The following is a 20,835-nucleotide window of genomic DNA, read 5'->3' as shown; positions in this document are numbered from 1 at the left end:
TATTTTAAAAGTACAATAGTCCTCAGACTTTTAGTATCAGTCAAAAAATATGCTAAAGAATATCTTAAAGCAGGTTTTAAAATATGTATTTAATGCACAGTTTTTTTAAGGTATAGAAGTCTTATCGATCTGCTCATGGCTTTTGGTAGTTATAGTTGAGAATTTATTAATGTTCTTTTTCATACAAATGCTAACAGGGAGGTATTAAAAAGATTTTGATAATTCTGTAGTTTAGATGATATACTTGGGGCACCTGGGTGGCTCAGTAGGTTAAGCATCTGCCTTCAGCTCAGGTCATGATCCCAGGGTCCTAGGATTGAGTCACACATTGGGCTCCTTGCCTGCTTCTCCTGCCCCTTCTCCTGTTTGTGTGCGCTCTCTCTCTCTCTCTCTCTCTCTCACACACACACACAGACACACAAAGACACCCACAAATAAATAAAAATCTTTCTTAAAAAGAAAAAGAAAAAAATACACCTTTCAAATCATATATTTTCTACTAAGGGTTTTACCACTTTGACCAAGGTAATTAATCTTTCCTGTCTCTCAATATACTGTGATATATTGTTTCGTTCATTTTTTTTCTTAGAATTTTTCTCCTTAGATTATGATTATTCCTTTATAGCTCTTCACCTCTTTCAAGTATCCATACACAAAGAGCCAGTTTTAGACATAGGCAGTAGTAGGAAATGTAGGGACTTTAAAAAAAAAAAACCACCACTGACCCTGCTATTATATAAATGTCTCCATCATTTCACAAAACAAAGAACATTTAACCCCCAAAGGAAAGTTATTATCTTTGACTAGAGGTAAGTTTTAAATTAAATAAGTTCAGCTTATGAAATATACAATATTGTAATTGCTTTTCTCATGTTGTCTCAGAATGATATAAACTTTGCTGTGGAATTTCAGCAGCCCTCTGGTTTATTGGTTTATCATACTGCCTCTATACAATACACCTTACAATCAATGAGAAAGATCAAGGAGTCTTCCAAATTTGGAACCTTGTTTGACTTTCCCTAAATAAAACAGATTGAGACTATAGTCAAAATGAAATGTTTTGTGCTTTTTGTTGTCTATGTGTGTTTGTAGGGTCAATAACCTGGCAAGTTCCCATATGGATATTCAGGATACCCATGCTACTTCCTTAAAGGGCCAAAAAAAAGGACAAGACATGAAGTGGAATATGAATATATCCAGATATCACGAGAGAGCTGTTTTTTCTAGATTGAATGAAATTGCTGCTATTAAATTTAATACTGGGGTGAGCAAATTCACTAAGAATGTAAACCTAGTATGTTTGGCTTGGGTATAATATATGTAATTTTTTAAATATTTGAACTTAAAAGGTATTTGGAACATCAAGCCAGATAGAAACCCCCAATAATTTCCTGATGCAGGAGAAATGGGTTCTGGATAAAGATCACAGATGCTACTTTCACCATTAATTCTCAGAATCACTTTGAAAAGTTCTCTTTTATTTCCCTTTAAAGATTTTTATTTATTTATTTGACAGACAGAGATCAAAAAGGGGCAGAGAAGCAAGACGGAGAGAGAGAAGGGGAAGCAGGCTCCCTGCCTAGGAGGGAGCCGGGTGTGGGGCTCAATCACAGGACTCTGAGATCATGACCCGAGCCAAAGGCAGACATTTAACCCACTGAGCCACCCAGGCGCCCCTCATTTTATTTTCTTATAAATTTCCCCTTTGTTCAGTTCTAAGACAAGACCCAAAATTATGACTGTTACAATCAGAAGATATTGGTTGAGTGGATTAAGGGCATTTTTTTCATGATGAACCATAGTTTGTATATCAAATCTTAACAAAGTATAGTAGTTACATACAAGTTTCATGGGTATATTTGCCTTTAAAACTGACAAATAGATTATGGTTTAATATCAAATAAAAGAAATACAATTTTGTTTTTCTGATCGGAAAGACTACAAGTATATTAATGAATAAAATAAACTTGATAAGGTTTTCAATGTAGTTAGATCAGAAACTAGATATGAATCCTTTCCCTTAATACTGTACACAAATAAAATTTTATACTATCTTATTTATTTTCTTGGGCTAAAGGATAAATTTGTATTATATGTGTATATCTAGTGTGATAAAATTTGGAGCATTTATATTAATGGGTTTCACTATGAATTTCCTACTTGGGTCACTACCCATTGTAATGATATGTTTCTCTCCTCTTTTTAGTTTTCACTTTACTGCCAGCAATTTTATTCCATGTTTATAAAGAGAGCACTATTCACTTGGCGCAATTGGAAGTTGATGTTGCTACAGATATTAGTAATTTTGGTTTTTACTGCATATCTCTTAAAAACTACATACCCGCATTCTGACCTTCCCACAAGAGAACTGGACTTGAGTCAATATGGTCAAACAATTGTGCCTTACTCAGTTTCAGGGAATTCTGATTTGGCTCTGAATTTCATAAATAACCTTAAGATTTTTCTAAAACGTAACAATCAAGAACTTTGGGAAGTCCAAGGTAAGACCCATAGGGGAAAAAAAAGAGACTGCTGCTATATGAAGATCCATTTGTATTACTTAGAAAGAAGGGACTTAACTATGCTATTTAGCTACCCATTTCTTTCTTTTCCTACTAATTACCAGTATCTTAGAGGCAGCTAAATCAGAAGCAAGAAACAAAAAAGTATACTTCAAGACAACTGGCCACAAAACTTAATAACTAATGGAGACATTTGGCTCTAGGTTGTCTTTCAGCTAATTGCATCATCTTTCAGTGGATGAGTTAAAGAGCCACAATACTGTGAGAAATTTAGCACACAATTTTTATTCTGATCAAGATACAAAAATGTTTCTCTAGGCTCTCAAAGTGAAATGATTCCATGATCTGAAGTTTGCCCTTCTGTATACTATGTTCATTTTTTAAAAACAAGGGGTAGAATACTTAATAGATTGTCTCCTCAGAACTAATTTTTAAAGAGTAGTGTAAATAGTTATATTTAATTTTTTCAATGCTTAGCTTTGGTAAAAACCATACTAAACACTTTCTCTGCATTATCTTTCTTAGTGATAAAAGCAAGCCCTTTATGTAGCTTATTTGTATCTATTCCTTTGTAGAAAATTACCCAAAAATCTAGTGAATGGAAATTTTGAATCTTTTGGTATGATGGAATGAACTCCTTCTCTCACAAAAGCAACAAAGATACTTCAAAAACAGTTTTATAAATCAGCCAATTAAGAACACTGGAAATTAACCAAAACACAGAACAAACTAAAATGTGTCTATTCTAACAACAAAAAACAAACAAATAAGAAACAACAAGAACAACAAAAAAACTACCAAACCTCTTTAAAAAGAGTAAGGTCTGTGGCATTTTAACTTAGAACTATTCCTATCACTCTCCTTCCTCAACTCAATGAAATGGTAACCACGAAAAGCCTTGAGGTTGATTGAAAGAGCTGATCTATTTAGAGCGGTGTTAAAAGCCCCATCTCTAGAGCACTGTCAGTAATTTAATTAAAATAAGAAGTCCTGAAAAAAACTCCATTCCCAGGGAATTGTTGCTCTTGGATTTGAATCAGGGCTCAGCTTTTTTGGAAAAATCCCTATCCACAGAGCATTAATAAAAACAGTAACAATCTGCTGGTAACATCATCACAGTTGGCTAAGGTTGTGATTTTAGTTGAGCAACAAGAGCCTGGCCAAAAATGAACTTTGAAGGAATCCCTGGAGAGCTAGAGAACCAAAATGAACTTTTAAAAGTTCTGATATTCCTGAGGATATAGAAGGCTCAGAATAGTACTGTGTATGACCAGAAATGACCTAAGGAAGAAGACTCCAGTCAGAAAACTCTAATTTGATGTTGAGACCTGGTCAAACAAGAAGTAAAATTTGAGGCTGACTTGTAAACTGTCTTAAATTTGACGTGTGCCTTTATACACAGATCCATTTGGCAAATAATGGAGGACTTACTGGTACTAGGCATTTAAAGAAATATTTTAATTGATTACTAAATTAAACTGACCCAGAATGACTCCTAGGAACTTGTTTTAAAAATAAAAGCCAGAATTTTTAAAGTCTGTCAGAGAAGTAAGTAACTGCACACTATACAGTACAGAATCTATAGAATTGATCCACATAAGTTAAGAACCAAATGAGCAGCAACAAGTTTAAAAAAAAAAAAAAGGCAATAATAGCAAACAAGAGATGGGAAGGGGAGTTCAGATATCATCATCTTAAATGTCCAGTTTCCACAAAAATAATAACACAGCAAGGAAAGAACTATGGGCTGAATTGTGTTCCTTCAAAATTCATAAGTTGAAATCCTACCCCCAGTATCTCAGAATGTGACTATATTTAGATATAGTTTCTTTAAAGAAGTAATATAAGACTTACTTAGGGTGGGTCCTAATCCAATATGACTGGTATCCTTATAACAAATGCAGATTAGGAACAGACATGCATACTCAGAAGAAAGACCATATGAAGACACAGTGAGAAGACAGCCATCTACAAACCAAGGAGAAAAGGCCTTCAGACGAAACCAACCCTGCCGACAACTTGACTTGGACTTCTAGCCTCTAGAACTGAGGGCAAATAAATTTCTGTTATTTAAGCCACTTATTATGTGGTGCATTCTTATGGAAGTCCCAGAAAGCTAATACATAAAGAAACAACCATATGACCCATGGTGGGGAAGGGTGCTGAAGCCACTAGCTGTCCTTGAGGGAGGCCAGATGTTGAATTTAATAGACAAAGACTTTAAATCAGCTACTACAAATATTTTCAAAATACTAAAGGAAATATGTTTAAAGAATTAAAGAAAAGTATAGTCACTATATTTCCACAAAGAGAATATTTATAAATAATTTAAAAAAAAAAAAACCAGAGATTTTGTAGTTGAAAAGCATGACTGAGAGAAAAAAAAAAGTGGAAGATGGCAGAGTATGAGGACCCCATCCCACATTTTCAGCTAGACATTGTCCACAACCAAGTCAAAGAACCAAGGAGCAATCCAAAGACTGGCAGAAAAAACTGCACAAGTAAATATAAAGAAGCTGCAACTGAAGGGTTGGAAAGATCGGAAAGGCAGAGGGAGGCTGCCTGCAACAGAGAGGGAGCAATATGGGCAGAGAAGGTGGAGAACCCTCACACCATGGCGCTCACATGGGGAAGACTCCTCCCATAACATTGGGCTTTAAAAGCCAGAAGGGCTGAATTGCATAAGTTTATGAAAACAGTGGTCCTTGGAGTGGCACTTCAAAAGTCTGTTGACTAAGCACTGGGTGAGCTAGAAGGTTGAGTCATACCTTGGTCACCACCCTTAAAGAGATAGCAACCTGCATGGAGGGGCAACATAAAAATGTCAGTTTACATAGCATTTCATACTGATTTTGGAGTGTGTTGGAGAACTTTAAAAATGAGGGAACTGACAGGCGCTGTTTTCTCCCCTGCCCTCCAGCATGAACACAGAGCCACCTGAAAGCATCAGGGGGCTGCACAGACACTTGCTACCTTACCTGCTAGCAGTGCCTCACACCCTGAGTTCTCCTGAAGACTAGCCCACTCCAAGCTTCCTAGCCTAGGCTCTGAGCTCAAGGTAAATTTTGTTAAAACCATGCATGCACTCCAACCAGCTGCTGGGTACACAGCTGATATAGCGTGCCATACACATGTGTAACAGCGCCTAGCCATGTGCCTCCAGCCATGGGCACATGCCACATACTCACAGCTTTCAGCACTTGCCAGGCCCAGTCTTGCCCAACCTCAGCCCCAGCAGCCCTGGTGTGTAGCCTCCAGCTTCCATAGTGCTTCAGGATATCCAGCATAGGACTAGTGGCCCAGCATTAATTTTCCTAATGCCATCTCTTTGCCCCCAAGTTAGCCAGCTGGCATACCCCCTCAGACCTGACCTCCTTGGAGCCCACTAACACCACAGAGAATAAGCACAGCCCATAGCAGGTAGAGAGTCCATGCTGATGACTGCACTGAAAGGAAAAGTGACTCAAACACAACAGTAGGGTGTAAGCAAAATACATAGATACTTTTTTAAAGTGCTAGTTTCTGGTGAACAGAAGTGTTGAACAGATAATACAGAAAGTTTCCATATCCCAACCCTCCAGTTTCCCCTATTAATAACAACTGACTTGAGTGTAGTGCATTTCTTTAAATGAATGAAACAACATTGATACTTCTATTAACTGAAAGTCCACAGTTTACATTAAAATTCTTTTTGTGCTTTGACATTCTATGAGTATTGACAAATGCATAATATCAAACATCCCATGTCTGTTTTAGACAAGAATAGAACAAGACATTCTTAGTAATTTACTGTTTTTTCAAGTTATAGTCTATGTGGTGAGATTATTATATGGATTAGTGATGGAGTGGAATTCTTGAGGAGAAACAAAGATTTGAAATAACCATTGTGGGAAGCTAGAAAGGGAAGAGATAAAAAGAGATCTTTTTTCTCTTCTCCAACTTAAGTAGGTGATTTATTACATGTTGACTTACTGATCAATTTCTTCTTTTATTCTAGGTAAAGTAACAAAACATATAATGGAAAACAAAGAGTTTCGTGACTTCTCCATTATTGCACTTTCCATTGAGGTTGAAAAAAACAAAATGATACTTACTATTTTGTTCAATAATGAGGCATACCATTCAGCTGCAACATCACTGGCAGTGTTAGACAATGTTCTTTTTATGTCACTTTCTGGCCTCAATGCTTCCATCAGAACCTCCAACAAGCCTCAACCTCTCCCACTTCATGGTCATATCATAATGTATGTATGATTTTCCTGTTACTGTAATTGATCCTTAATAATTCCTTGTTATCTGGCCATGTGCATTTAAAAATAGATATTAAATCATCATTTTCTACTTATATTTCATAATTTCTTTCATTTATTTCATCCTCTGTAGACCTACAAATGGATTACAAATAGTAATATGTTTGGCTTTTGGCATGGCTATTGTGGTTGGTAACTTTGGCCTTCAGACAGTGATGGAGAGAACCACTAGAGCAAAACACATCCAGTTTGTGAGTGGGGTATCTGTGCTTACTTATTGGCTCTCTGCTTTTCTGTGGGATCTTATCTGCTTCTGCATTCTCTGCTTCTTACTACTGGTGAGTGTTACTGATGTTGCATGAAGGCTTATTGTCCTATGTCAACCTAGGAAATTCCTATTCAATAATTTGTATCCTAAAATAAAACTGGCTTATTATGAAATGAAACTGGCTTATTATGCCAGAGAATATATTGTGGAAACCTCATTATGGAAATGTTCTCCTTCATATTTTTTTAACCAGAGAAAACATATTTCTTTGAAAAGTCTTCCCATGTAGCTGTTCAGCATGTCCCAGCCTTGTCCCAAAACCCAAGCTGGCTCCATCTGCAAAACAGAGCTAGTTTTTACTCAGAGATCCAATTTTAGATCCTGAGGATATGCTATAAAGAGCAAGCAAGGATGGTATTACATCTTTTAATGTAATGATTTTGCTCATTGGTGAACTTTGCAACTTCTTTTGTTTTGATGCATATTTGAGGGTGAGGGAGAGAGAAAGCAGCTATATAGTTTCAAGGGGTGAACACATGAATAAAAGAGGTAAATTTCTGGGGCACCTGGGTAGCCCCATCAGTTAAGCATCTGCCTTCAGCTCAGATCATGATCTCTGGATCTTGGGATGGAGGCTTGACTCCAGCTCCCTGCTCAGTGGGGAACCTGCTTCTCCCTCTGCCTCTGCCCCTCCACACCCCCACTCTTGCTCATGTGTACTCTCTCCCATATAAATAGTCTTTTTAAAAAAATAGATAAAGTTTCTTTATGTAAAAGAGGTACTGGGGAAGAAATAGTTCACTTCAGGCTCATAAGCTAAGGCTTTTATTTTTTTAATGGGTTAAGTGATTGAAGTAATGAATAGTTCTATCTCCTAATGAAGGCAGGGCTTGCTGTTTTTTCTAGGTTTTCTGGCTTGACTTATTGCCCACTGTCCTTCACCTTGCACTTACCTCTGCACTCTGTGTCTCAGGGAGTGTTCACATACTGCGGATTGGATGCATTTGTTGCAAATTACAACTTTCTGGACACAATGATGATCTTTATGCTGTATGGTTGGTCTGTTGTACCGCTCATGTATCTTGGAAGCTTCCTGTTTTCTAGTAGTACTGCTGCCTACATCAAGCTCACCCTCTTTAACTACTTTTCAACTATTTTCAGTATCAGCGTTTACGTCATAAGACAACAATATGGTAAGGACTTTACAAAATTTTCACTTTATTCAAGAAATGCATTAAATAAATCAGGATAAAAGAGCTTGAGGATAAAAATATTAATTGCTAAACACTTACTTTCCAGGAATCTAAAAATCTGTGCTTTTGGAAATTTGGGTATGTGAGAGATAGAGATTGAATGAGAGAAGGAGGGAGAGAAGAAATGGGGAAGAGAAAGGGAGAAAGAGAGATAATTTAAGGCTTTAAGGGATCTGGACTCAATATCACTCTAGCCTCATGAAAGAAGGAAAAGAGAAAGAGGTTGCGAGTATGCTGATCCCACCCACCCCTGTCTCCACTTAGAACATGGTTCTTCAGTTTTTATCATCATTAGTACTTTGGAGCAAGGTGTTGAGATGAGAGTGAAAGGTTTTCTGGTATGACTTCCCTAATTTAATGAAGCACAAAATCTTGACACTCCTAAGGAGAATTTTCTTCAGAAGGAAATAATAAATTATGCAACAAATGTAGTCATCATTAAACCAGTTTATTCCTTTAAGGCCTGAGAGGCATTTCCCATATTCCCTCTCTGATTATGAAATTTAAAGAAAAGCAGACTCCACTGGAGATTATCAGAAATAGGATTCATTTGTTTTTAGAAGATTCTCTTTCTAATTTCTTGTAAACAGGAATTTTGAACTGCATTCATCTATTCAACCCTGCCTTAAGTGGCAGAACCCCACCAAAAGAGGCTTCCAGACTCATTCCCTAATTTTATGCCTTGGCCTTCCACAAAATGAAATTTAGTGAATGAACCAGAAATAGCTTTTTTATTCTTTTGCACAGCTCTCCAAAGAGTAGTAGTATTCCATATGGGGAATACTTGAGCTCATTCTCTGAAATAGTACTATTGTCAATCACTTTATACGACCTATAGATTCTACTAGTAGTCTGCCCTATTAAAAGCTCTTTTACCCATTTGTCTTGCATGTATTTCATTTCTAAATGTTTCCTCTCCTAGTAACTTAAACCTTTGGACTCTTGCCCCAAGATCAACTTGAAATTTTCCCTGACACCAGGTGGAACTGAAGGCTATTTCTCCTAGCAGGTTGTCCACCCACTTCCCCTTCCACAAACCCTCAGTGTGTTTTCCAGAGTTCAGAGTCTCTCATGGTTTGTCTCCCTCTCTGATTTCTTCCCATTCATTTTTTCCTCCCTTCCATTTGGTCCTCTACCCAATTTCTTATATTCCACATATAAGTTAAGCCACATAATTGTCATTCTCTGATTGACTTATTTCACTTAGCACAATACCCTCCAGTTCCATCCATGTCGAAGTAAATGGTAGGTGTTCATCCTTTCTGTTGGCTGAGTAAAATTCCATTGCATATATAAGCCACATCTTCTTTATCCATTCATCTGTTGAAGGACATCTTGGCTCCTTCCACACTTTGTCTATTGTGGACATTGCTGCTATGAACATTAGGATGCAGGTGCCCTTCATTTCACTGCATCTGTATCTATGGGGTAAATACCCAGGAGTACAACTGGTGGGTCATAAACTCTATTTTTTACTTCTGGAGGAACCTCCATACTTTTCTCTAGAGTGGCTGTACTGGATTGCATTCCCCCTTTTGCCACATCCTCACCAACATTTGTTGTTCTCCGTGTTGTTAATTTTAGCCATTCTAACTAATGTAAGGTGATATCTCATTGTGGATTTGATTTGTATTTCCCTGATGACAAGTGATGTGGAGTATTTTTTCATGTGTCTTTTGGCCATTTGTATGTCTTTGGAGAAATGTCTGTTCATATCCTCTGCCTATTCCTTGACTGGATTATTTGTTTTTTGGGTGTTGAGTTTGAGAAGTTCTTTATAGATTTTGGAGACAAGCCCTTTATCTGCAATGCCATTGGCAAATATCTTTTCCCATTCATGTTTCCTTGTTGTACATAAGTTTTTATCTTGATGAGGTCCAAATAGTTCAGTTTTTCTTTTGTTTCATTTGTCTTTGGAGGCGAGTCTTGAAAGAAGTTGCTGCAGCCAAGTTAGAAGACGTTGCTGCCTGTGTCTTCCTCTAGGATTTTGATAGATTCTTTTCTCACATTTAGGTCTTTCATTCATTTAGAGTTTATCTCTGTTTATGGTGAAAGAAAATAGTCCAGCTTCATTCTTCTTTATATAGCTGTCTAATTTCCCCCAGCACAATTTATTGAAGAGACTGTCTTTTTTCCATTGTATAGTCTTTCCTGCTTTGTCAAAGATTAGTTGATCATAGAGTTGAGGGTCCATTTCTGGGCTCTCTGTTCTGTTCCATTGATTATATGTCTGTTTTTGTGCCAATACGAGGCTATCTTGATGATCACAACTTTGTAATAAGCTTGAAGTCAGGGATTGTGATGTCCTCAGTTTTGGTTTTCTTTTCAGCATTCCCTTGGCAGTTCAGGGTCTTTTTCTGTTTCCCTACAAATTTTAGGATTGTTTGTTCCAGCTCTGTGAAAAACGTCAATGGTATTTTGATAGGGATGGCATTGAAAGTGTAGGTTGCTCTAGGAAGCATAGACTTTTTCACAATGTTTATTCTTACAATTCATGAGCATGGAATGTTTTTCCATCTTTTTGTGTCTTCCTCAATTTCTTTCAAAAATGTTCTGTAGTTTTTAGAATATAGATCCTTTACCTCTTTGGTTAGGTTTATTCCAAGGTATCTTATGGACTTTGGTGCTATTATAAATGGAGTTGATTCCTTAATTTCCCTTTCTACAGTTACATTGTGTATAGAAATGCAGCTGATTTCTGTGCATCGATTTTGTATCCTGCCACCTTGCTGAGTTGCTGTTTGAGTTCTACCAAATTTTTAGTGGTATCTTTTGGGTTTTCCACATGGAGTACCATGTCATCTGTGAAGAATGAGTTTTACTTCCTTGTTGCCAATTTGAATTTCTTTTTGTAGTCTGGTTGCTGAAGCTAGGATTTCTAATACTATGTTGAACAGCAGTGGTGAGAGTGGGCATCCCTGTCATGTTCCTGACCTTAAGAGAAAAGCTCTCAGTTTTTTCCCATTGAGAATGATATTTACTGTGGGCTTTTCATAGACAGTTTTTATGATATTGAGGTATGTTTCCTCTATCTCTAGACTTTGGAGAGTTTTAATCAAGAAAGGATGGTGTATTTTGTCAAATGCTTTTTCTGCATCAGTTGAAAAGATCATATGGTTCTTGTCTTTTCTTTTATTAATGTGCTCCAGTATGTCAATTGATTTGCAAATGTTGCACCACCTTTGCATCCTAGGAATAAATGCCACTTGGCCATAGTGAATAATATTTTATTTTTTTTCTTAACTTAAAAAAATAATCCTTATAATGTAGTGTCAGATCCTATTGGCTCTTATCTTGGTGAGAATTTTGGCATCCATGTTCATCAGGGTTATTGGTCTGTAATTCTCCTTTTGGATGGGATCTTTGTCTGGTTTGGGATAAAGATAATGCTGGTCTCATAGAAAGAGTGTGGAAGTTTTCTATTTTTTTGAATAGAAAATCCATTTCTATTTTTTGAAACAGCTTCAGTAGAATAGGTATTATTTATTCTTTAAATGGTAGAATTTCCCTGGGAAGCAATCTGGCACTGGACTCTTGTTTTTTGAGAGGTTTTTTATTACTGATTCAACTTCCTTGCTGGTTATTGGTCTACTCAGATTCTCTATTTCCTCCAGTTTCAGTTGTCAGCTTATAAATTTCTAGAAATGCATCCATTTCTTCCAGAGTGCCTAATTTTTTTTGGCATATAGTTGCTTATAATATGTTCTTAAAATTGTTGGCATTTCTTTGATGTTGGTCATGATCCCTCCCCTTTCATTTATGATTTTATTAATTTGAGTCCTTTCTCTTTTCTTTTGGATAAATTTGGCTACAGGTTTATTTATCTTATTAATTCTTTGAAAGAACCACCTTCTAGTTTTGTTTATCTATTCTGTTCTTCTGGTTTCTATTTCATTGATTTCTGGTCTAAACTTTATTATTTCTCTTCTCCTGCTTGGTTTAGGTCTTATTTGTTGTTCTTTCTCCAGCTCCTTTAGGTGTGAAGTTAGCTTGTGTATTTGGGATTTTTTTAATTTTTTGAGAGGCTTGTATAGCAATGTATTTCCCTCTTAGGACCAACTTTGCTGTATCCAAAAGGTTTTGAACAGATGTATTTTCATTCTCATTAGTTTCCATGAATTTTTAGAATTCTTCTTTAATTTCCTGGTTGACCCATTTATTCTTTAATATGATGCTCTTTAGCCTTTATGTATTTGAGTTCTTTCCAAATTTCCTCTTGTGATTGAGCTCCAGTTTCAAAGAATTGTGGTCTGAAAATATTCAGGTAATAATCCCATTCTTTTGGTATCAGTTAAAACCTGATTTATGGCCCAGTGTGTGATCTATTCTGGAGAAAGTTCCAGGTGCACCCAAAAAGAGTGAATATTCTGTTGTTTTAGGATGGAATGTTTGTATGTATCTGTGAAATCCATCTGGGTCAGTGTGTCATTCAAAGCGCTTGTTTCTTTGTTGATCTTCTTAGAAGATCTGTCAGTTGCTCTGAATGTGATGATGAAGTCCCCTACTATTAATATATTATTATCAATGTGTTTCTTTACTTTGGTTATTAATTAGTTTATATAGTTGGCTGCTCCCATGTTGAGGGCACAAATATTTACAATTGTTAGATCTTCTTGTCAGACAGAATCTTTAGGTATGATATGGTGTCTCTTTTTTCATCTATTATTACAGTCTTTGGTTTAAATTTTATTTTGTTTGATATAAGGATTTTTAACCAATCTTACTTTTGAGGTCCATTAGTATGGTAAATGGTTCTCTAGCCCCTCACTTTCAGTCTGGAGATGTCTTTAGGTCTAAAATGTGTCTCTTACAGAGAGAATATCAGTAGGTCTTGCTTTTTTATCCAATCTGATACCATGAGTCTTTTGGTTGGAGCATTTAGTCCATTCATGTTCAGAGTAACTATTGAAAGATAGGAATTTAGTGTCATTGTATTGCTTGTAAAGTCCTTGTTTCTGTAGATTGTTTCTGTTTCTTTCTGGTCTGTTACTCTTGGGCTCTCTCTTTACTTACAGGATCCCCCTTAATATTTTTTTGCAAGGCTGTCTTGGTGGTCACATATTCTTTCAGTTTCTGTCTGTCCTGGAAGCTCTTTATCTCTTCTTCCATTCTGAATTACACCCTTGCTGGATAAAGTATTCTTGGCTGCATTTTCTTCTCATTTAGTATCCTGAATATATATCATGCCAGCCCTTTCTTCCCTGCCAGGTTTCTGTGGATAGGTCTTATGTTAGTCTGATGTTCTTCCCTCTGTAAGTAAGGAGACTCATGTCTTGAGATTTTCTCAGGATTCTCTTTTTCTCTAAAATTTGCAAGCTTCACTATTATATGTCAGGGTGTTGATCTATTTTTATTGACTTTGGGAGGGGTCTTCTCTACTTCTTGGACATGAATACCTGTTTCCTTCCGCAGATTAGGGAAGCTCTCAACTATGATTTGCTCAAATATACCCTCTGGCCCTCTCTCTCTCTCTTCCACCTCAGGCATCCCAATAATTCTGTCATTGGTATATTTCATTAATTTCTCAAAGCCTTTGTTCATGGGCTATTAGTTGCTTTTCCTTTTCCTCAACTTCCTTCTTTTCCATCAGCCTGTCTTCCAGATGACTTACAGTCTCTTCTGCCTCATTCACTCTAGTGAGAGACATATCTGCCTGAAAGGAGCTCAGGAGATGAAAAGGGCAGAATTTTAAGTAGGTCCATGTGGTCTCAGGATTCCAGGAGTGACAGAACTAACAGGGGAGCCTGAGCTCCCTGTTAGTTTTTTCATTTATTTATTTTCAGCATAACAGTATCATTATTTTTTCATCACACCCAGTGCTCCATGCAATCCATGCCCTCTATAATACCCACCACCTGGTACCCCAACCTCCCACCCGCCCCCCGCCACTTCAAATTCAGATTGTTTTTCAGAGTCCATAGTCTCTCATGATTCACCTCCCCTTCCAGTTTACCCCAACCCCCTTCTCTCTAACTCCCCATGTCCTCCATGCTTTTTGTTATGCTCACAGTTACAGCATTTTTAACTTTGGCCTGATATCATTTCTGCACTTAGAGATTCTATACTGTCTTTTATGCTTTTTTCAAGCCCAGCTATTAACTTAATTATTAATCCTGCATTCCATCTGGACATTTTACTTACATCCATAAGATATGGGGCAGAGAACATTACCTCTGGTTCTTTCTTTTGTTTTGAATTTATCCTTTCAGTCATTTTTCCCAGAGAAGAATGGGTTAGCAAATGAGCAGAATCAAAGATATCTACAGTGACCCAAGCAACATACACACTAGACAAATCCAAAGTGGTTGGAAACCAAAACAGAAAAGCAAACGAAAGAAAAAAGAAAAAAAAAAGAGGAGGATAAGAGAGAATATAATCTCACAGGGTAGACAAAGCAAGGTGATCCACTTGTTCCTGGGTGAATTTTTGTCTCTATGTTAGAAGACACTAAATCCTAAAAAAGAAAAAAAGAAAGCAAAACTTATATATATATACAAAAATAAAATGGAATAGAGTGAAAAAAAAAGGCCAAAAAATGAAGTATATGTCGATAAAATCCAGATGTAAAAAACAAAAGTTGAAAAGCTACTTAAAAACAAAGAGTTGATAAGAAACGAGTTGAAATGGAAAAAAGAAAAAAAAAGAAATGTAAAATTTTAGACGGAAAGATAAATGAATGGTGAGAAAAATTCCTCGGGTTCTATATACTATTTTTCCCTAGTGTTGGAGTTTTACAATCTTGCGGGATCTATAAAGTAGTTGTGCACCTGTTCTTTCCATTGGTCTTCTTGGGGGAGGGGCCTGCTATGCTCCTTCGCACGTGTCTTTGCCTGGGTGGAGTGTCACTACTCCTTGCCAGGGGTTTGGGCTCGGGGTGAGCTGATCCTCTGTGTGGCTTTTGTTCCATGAAGGCTTTCTGCACCTCTTTAGAGAAGCAGAATAAAAAGTGCTGTGCCTCAAACTTCAGCCCCAGAGCCAAAAGATCATGATCCGCCCCTCTTTAGTAAACCCTCTGGAACAAACAGTCTTCACTTTTATGTGTGCCATACTCCACAGACTCCTGTGGTGTTTGCCCACACCAGGTCCTCTTGCAGGGGAGTCCACGGGACCCACGTTATTGTCCTTTGTGTGCCCTGAGGCTGAGAGCAGTTGCAGGCTCCGTGGCATACCTGCTCCACCACTCCCAGGGGATGGCTGAGTGTCACCCTACTGTCCTTTCCCAGGCCACTGCCCTGAGAGCAGTTGCCTGGTCATGGGTACACCAATTTGCAGCTCACCCTCCCCATGAGATGGCAGATGGTCTGCACATTCCAGTCCTTTTCAGGGTCCTCCGGCAGAAAGCAGTCACCCGATAGGTCTGGCTTGTGGTATATGGCAACCAAAGCTGAGAGCCCCCTCCTGGGCTCACTGACCATAACCAGTCTCCCAGTTCCACTGCTTGAGCACTCTCTTGGCTCAGGCTCCCCTGTTAGTTCTGTCACTCCTGGAATCCTGAGACCACATGGACCTACTTAAAATTCTGCCCTTTTCATCTCCTGAGCCCCCTTCAGGCAGATATGTCTCTCACTAAAGCAGATTTCTAAGGGTTCTGATTTCACCCTTTGGGGCTGTATCACTTTCTAGTAGCCAACTTATGGAGGCTCCCTCCCCCCTCCATTTATCTTACAATATCTCCTCTCAGATTCATGTATCTGCACCTCCTACCTTGCAAAAAGCAAACACTTTTCTACTCATAGAGTCCCAGATATATTTTCATATATCTCAGGCTGAATTCATGGGTGTTCAGAATGGTTTGATAATTATCCCACTAAGATAAAATGAGGTCCCCTACACTTCTACCATCTTGCATCCTCCTAAAAATAAAATCTTTTAAAAAAATAAAATTTGTCTGCAAGAGATACTGAGCTTAGAAAATCAATTCCATTCCCATAGTTGAAAAAAAAATCTGATTACCATTCTGTCCTTGTTGTTTGTTGTGGTAATGTTTCCTATCTTCTTTCTAGTAGTTAAGTTATCCCACCAGTCTTCTCCTTTCTAGGATTCTGTTATTCCCACTGCTATCAAGGAAAGCAAATTCCATTGCAACATACGCTACCATCATCTTCACCTTACAGAAGACAATCAACACAGAGCTCTTCAATAATATTTATTTTTACCTTTTACTGAAGTGTAGCTTGCATAAAGTGCAGAGACCATAAATTTCACAGCTTGAAATTTTTTCACAAAGTGGGCATAGTAGTGAAACATCCCTCTTCCCAGCCAGCATTTCCCATGGGTCTAGACGAACCAGAAGCCAGGAAGCAAAGAAGTCCCTTTGCTTAGTTTACACAGATAATGTTCCCAGGACAGAAAATTTAATGGAGAAGGGTAAAGTACTGGTTTGAAGAGACAAACAGAAGAAATGTGACACAGAGACTGTTGGATTTGGCAATGAGAAATTCGGTATAGACTTCTATGTTCAGAAGGATGAAGGAATGAAAATTGTGAATTGCCCTCACACTTAAAACACTATATACATTGGATTAAAAATTGTTCGTTTTTTTTTTTCTTTGCAAGCATTTCTTTTTTTTTAATTTTTTATTTTTTATAAACATATATTTTTATCCCCAGGGGTACAGGTCTGTGAATCACCAGGTTTACACACTTCACAGCACTCACCAAAGCACATACCCTTCCCAATGTCCATAACCCCACCCCAATTCTCCCAACCCCCCTCCCCCCAGAAACCCTCAGTTTGTTTTGTGAGATTAAGAGTCACTTATGGTTTGTCTCCCTCCCAATCCCATCTTGTTTCATTGATTCTTATCCTACCACTTAAGCCCCCATGTTGCATCACCACTTCCTCATATCAGGGAAATCATATGATAGTTGCTTTTCTCTGCTTGACTTATTTCGCTAAGCATGATACACTCTAGTTCCATCCATGTTGTTTCAAATGGCAAGATTTCATTTCTTTTGATGGCTGCATAGTATTCCATTGTGTATATATACCACATCTTCTTGATCCATTCATCTGTTGACGGACATCTAGGTTCTTTTCATAGTTTGGCTATTGTGGATATTGCTGCTATAAACATTCGGGTGCACATGCCCCTTTGGATCACTACGTTTGTATCTTTGGGGTAAATACCCAGTAGTGCAATTTCTGGGTCATAGGGCCTTAATTTCTCTTTCTTCTGTCTGGTTGTTGGTGTAGAGAAATGCAACTGATATCTGTGCATTGATTTTATATCCCGACACTTTACTGAATTCCTGTACAAGTTCTAGCAGTTTTGGAGTGGAGTCTTTTGGGTTTTCCACATATAGTATCATATCATCTGCGAAGAGTGATAATTTGACTTCTTCTTTGCTGATTTGGATGCCTTTAATTTCCTTTTGTTGTCTGATTGCTGAGGCTAGGACTTCTAGTACTATGTTGAATGGCAGTTGATAATGGACATCTCTGCCATGTTCCTGACCTTAGCAGAAAAGCTTTTAGTTTTTCTCCATTGAGAATGATATTTGCGGTGGGTTTTTCATAGATGGCTTTGATGATATTGAGGTATGTGCCCTCTATCCCTACACTTTGAAGAGTTTTGATCAGGAAGGAATGCTGTATTTTGTCAAATGCTTTTTCAGCGTCTATTGAGAGTATCATATGGTTCTTGTTCTTTCTTTTATTGATGTGTTGTATCACATTGACTGATTTGCGGATGTTGAACCAACCTTGCAGCCCTGGAATAAATCCCACTTGGTCATGGTGAATAATCCTTTTAATGTACTGTTGAATCCTATTGGCTAGTATTTTGGTGAGAATTTTCGCATCTGTGTTCATCAAGGATATCGGTCTATAGCTCTCTTTTTTGATGGGATCCTTGTCTGGTTTGGGGATCAAGGTGATGTTGGTCTCATAAAATGAGTTTGGAAGTTTTCCTTCCATTTCTATTTTTTGGAACAGTTTCAGGAGAACAGGAATTAGTTCTTCTTTAAATTTTGGTAGAATTCCCCCGGGAAGCCGTCTGGCCCTGGGCTTTTGTTTGTTTGGAGATTTTTGATGACTGTTTCAATCTCCTTACTGGTTATGGGTCTGTTCAGGCTTTTTATTTCTTCCTGGTTCAGTTGGGGTAGTTTATATGTTTCTAGGAATGCATCAATTTCTTCCAGATTGTCAAATTTGTTGGTGTAGAGTAGCTCATAGTATGTTCTTATAATAGCTTGTATTTCTTTGGTGTTAGTTGTGATCTCTCCTCTTTCATTCATGATTTTATTTATTTGGGTCCTTTCTCTTTTCTTTTTGATAAGTCTGGCCAGGGGTTTATCAATTTTATTAATTCTTTCAAAGAACCAGCTCCTAGTTTCATTGATTTGCTCTATTGTTTTTATGGTTTCTATTTCATTGATTTCTGCTCTGATCTTTATGATTTCTCTTCTCCTGCTGGGCTTAGGGTTTCTTTCTTGTTCTTTCTTCAACTCCTTTAGGTGTAGGGTTAGGTTGTGTACCTGAGACCTTTCTTGTTTCTTGAGAAAGGCTTGTACTGCTATATATTTTCCTCTTAGGACTGCCTTTATTGTTTCCCACAGATTTTGTACTGTTGTATTTTCATTATCATTTGTTTCCATGATTTTTTTCAATTCTTCTTTAATTTCCCGGTTGACCCATTCATTCTTTAGAAGGATGCTGTTTAGTCTCCATGTATTTGAGTTCTTTCCAAACTTCCTCTTGTGGTTGAGTTCTAGCTTCAGAGCATTGTGGTCTGAAAATATGCAGGGAATGATCCCAATCTTTTTTTTTTTTTTTTTAAGTTTCAATTTTTTTTTTTAATTTTTATTTTTTATAAACATGTATTTTTATCCCCAGGGGTACAGGTCTGTGAATCACCAGGTTTACACACTTCACAGATCCCAATCTTTTGATATCGGTTGAGTCCTGATTTAGGAGCGAGGATGTGATCTATTCTGGAAAATGTTCCATGTGCACTAGAGAAGAATGTGTATTCTGTTGCTTTGGGATGAAATTTTCTGAATATATCTGTGATGTCCATCTGGTCCACTGTGTCATTTAAGGCCTTTATTTCCTTCCTGATTTTTTGCTTGGATGATCTGTCCATTTCAGTAAGGGGAGTGTTAAAGTCCCCTACTATTATTGTATTATTGTCTATGTGTTTCTTTGATTTTGTTATTAATTGGTTTATATAGTTGGCTGCTCCCACGTTGGGGGCATAGATATTTAAAATTGTTAGATCTTCTTGTTGGACAGACCCTTTGAGTATGATATAGTGTCCTTCCTCATCTCTTATTATAGTCTTTGGCTTAAAATCTAATTGATCTGATATAAGGATTGCCACTCCTGCTTTCTTCTGATGTCCATTAGCATGGTAAATTCTTTTCCACCCCCTCACTTTAAATCTGGAGGTGTCTTCAGGCTTAAAATGAGTTTCTTGGAGGCAAGAGATAGATGGGTTTTGTTTTTTTATCCATTCTGATACCCTGTGTCTTTTGACAGGGGCATTTAGCCCATTAACATTCAGGGTAACTATTGAGAGATATGAATTTAGTGCCATTGTATTGCCTGTAAGGTGACTGTTACTGTATATTGTCTCTGTTCCTTTCTGATCTACCACTTGTAGGCTCTCTCTGCTTAGAGGACCCCTTTCAATATTTCCTGTAGAGCTGGTTTGGTGTTTGCAAATTCTTTCAGTTTTTGTTTGTCCTGGAAGCTTTTAATCTCTCCTTCTATTTTCAATGATAAGGCGCCTAGCTGGATATAGTATTCTTGGCTGCATGTTTTTCTCATTTAGTGCTCTGAAAATATCATGCCAGCTCTTTCTGGCCTGCCAGGTCTCTGTTGATAAGTCAGCTGCCAATCTATTATTTTTACCATTGTATGTTACAGGCTTCTTTTCCCGGGATACTTCCAGGATTTTCTCTTTGTCACTAAGACTTGTAAATTTTACTATTAGGTGACGGGGTGTGGGCCTATTCTTATTGATTTAGAGGGGCGTTCTCTGAACCTCCTGAATTTTGATGCTCATTCCCTTTGCCATATTGGGGAAATTCTCCCCAATAATTCTCTCCAGTATACCTTCTGCTCCCCTCTCTCTTTCTTCTTCTGGAATTTCAATTATTCTAATGTTGTTTCATCTTATGGTGTCACTTATCTCTCAAATTCTCCCCTCGTGGTCCAGTAGCTGTTTGTCCCTCTTTTGCTCAGCTTCTTTATTCTCTGTCATTTGGTCTTCTATATCACTAATTCTTTCTTCTGCCTCATTTATCCTAGCAGTGCAAGCCTCCATTTTTGACTGCACCTCATTAATAGCTTTTTTGATTTCAACTTGGTTAGATTTTAGTTCTTTTATTTCTCCAGAAAGGGCTTTTATATCTCTCGAGAGGGTTTCTCTAATATCTTCCATGCCTTTTTCGAGCCCGGCTAGAACCTTGAGAATTGTCATTCTGAACTCTAGATCTGACATAGTACCAATGTTTGTATTGATTAGGTCCCTAGCCTTCGGTACTGCCTCTTGTTCTTTTTTTTGTGGTGAATTCTTCCGTCTTGTCATTTTGTC

General features: G+C 37.6%; 1 protein-coding gene across 1 annotated transcript in view; it reads left to right on the top strand.

Moving 5' to 3' along the window:
* The window catches only part of LOC131819762 (phospholipid-transporting ATPase ABCA3-like), a 187,998-nt gene that overhangs the window by 109,787 nt on the left and 57,376 nt on the right, over positions 1–20,835 (top strand). The window contains exons 18-22 of the mRNA XM_059155049.1: positions 1,093–1,264; positions 2,207–2,501; positions 6,520–6,766; positions 6,906–7,110; positions 8,014–8,233. Of these exons, the coding sequence (XP_059011032.1) occupies positions 1,093–1,264; positions 2,207–2,501; positions 6,520–6,766; positions 6,906–7,110; positions 8,014–8,233 (1,139 nt within the window). The remainder of the gene's footprint in view (positions 1–1,092; positions 1,265–2,206; positions 2,502–6,519; positions 6,767–6,905; positions 7,111–8,013; positions 8,234–20,835) is intronic.

This window comes from Mustela lutreola, chromosome 17, assembly GCF_030435805.1.
Source record: "Mustela lutreola isolate mMusLut2 chromosome 17, mMusLut2.pri, whole genome shotgun sequence".
NCBI lineage: Eukaryota > Metazoa > Chordata > Mammalia > Carnivora > Mustelidae > Mustela > Mustela lutreola.
The sequence above is the reverse complement of the archived record's forward strand: the minus strand, read 5'-3'. Positions and strand labels throughout refer to the sequence as shown.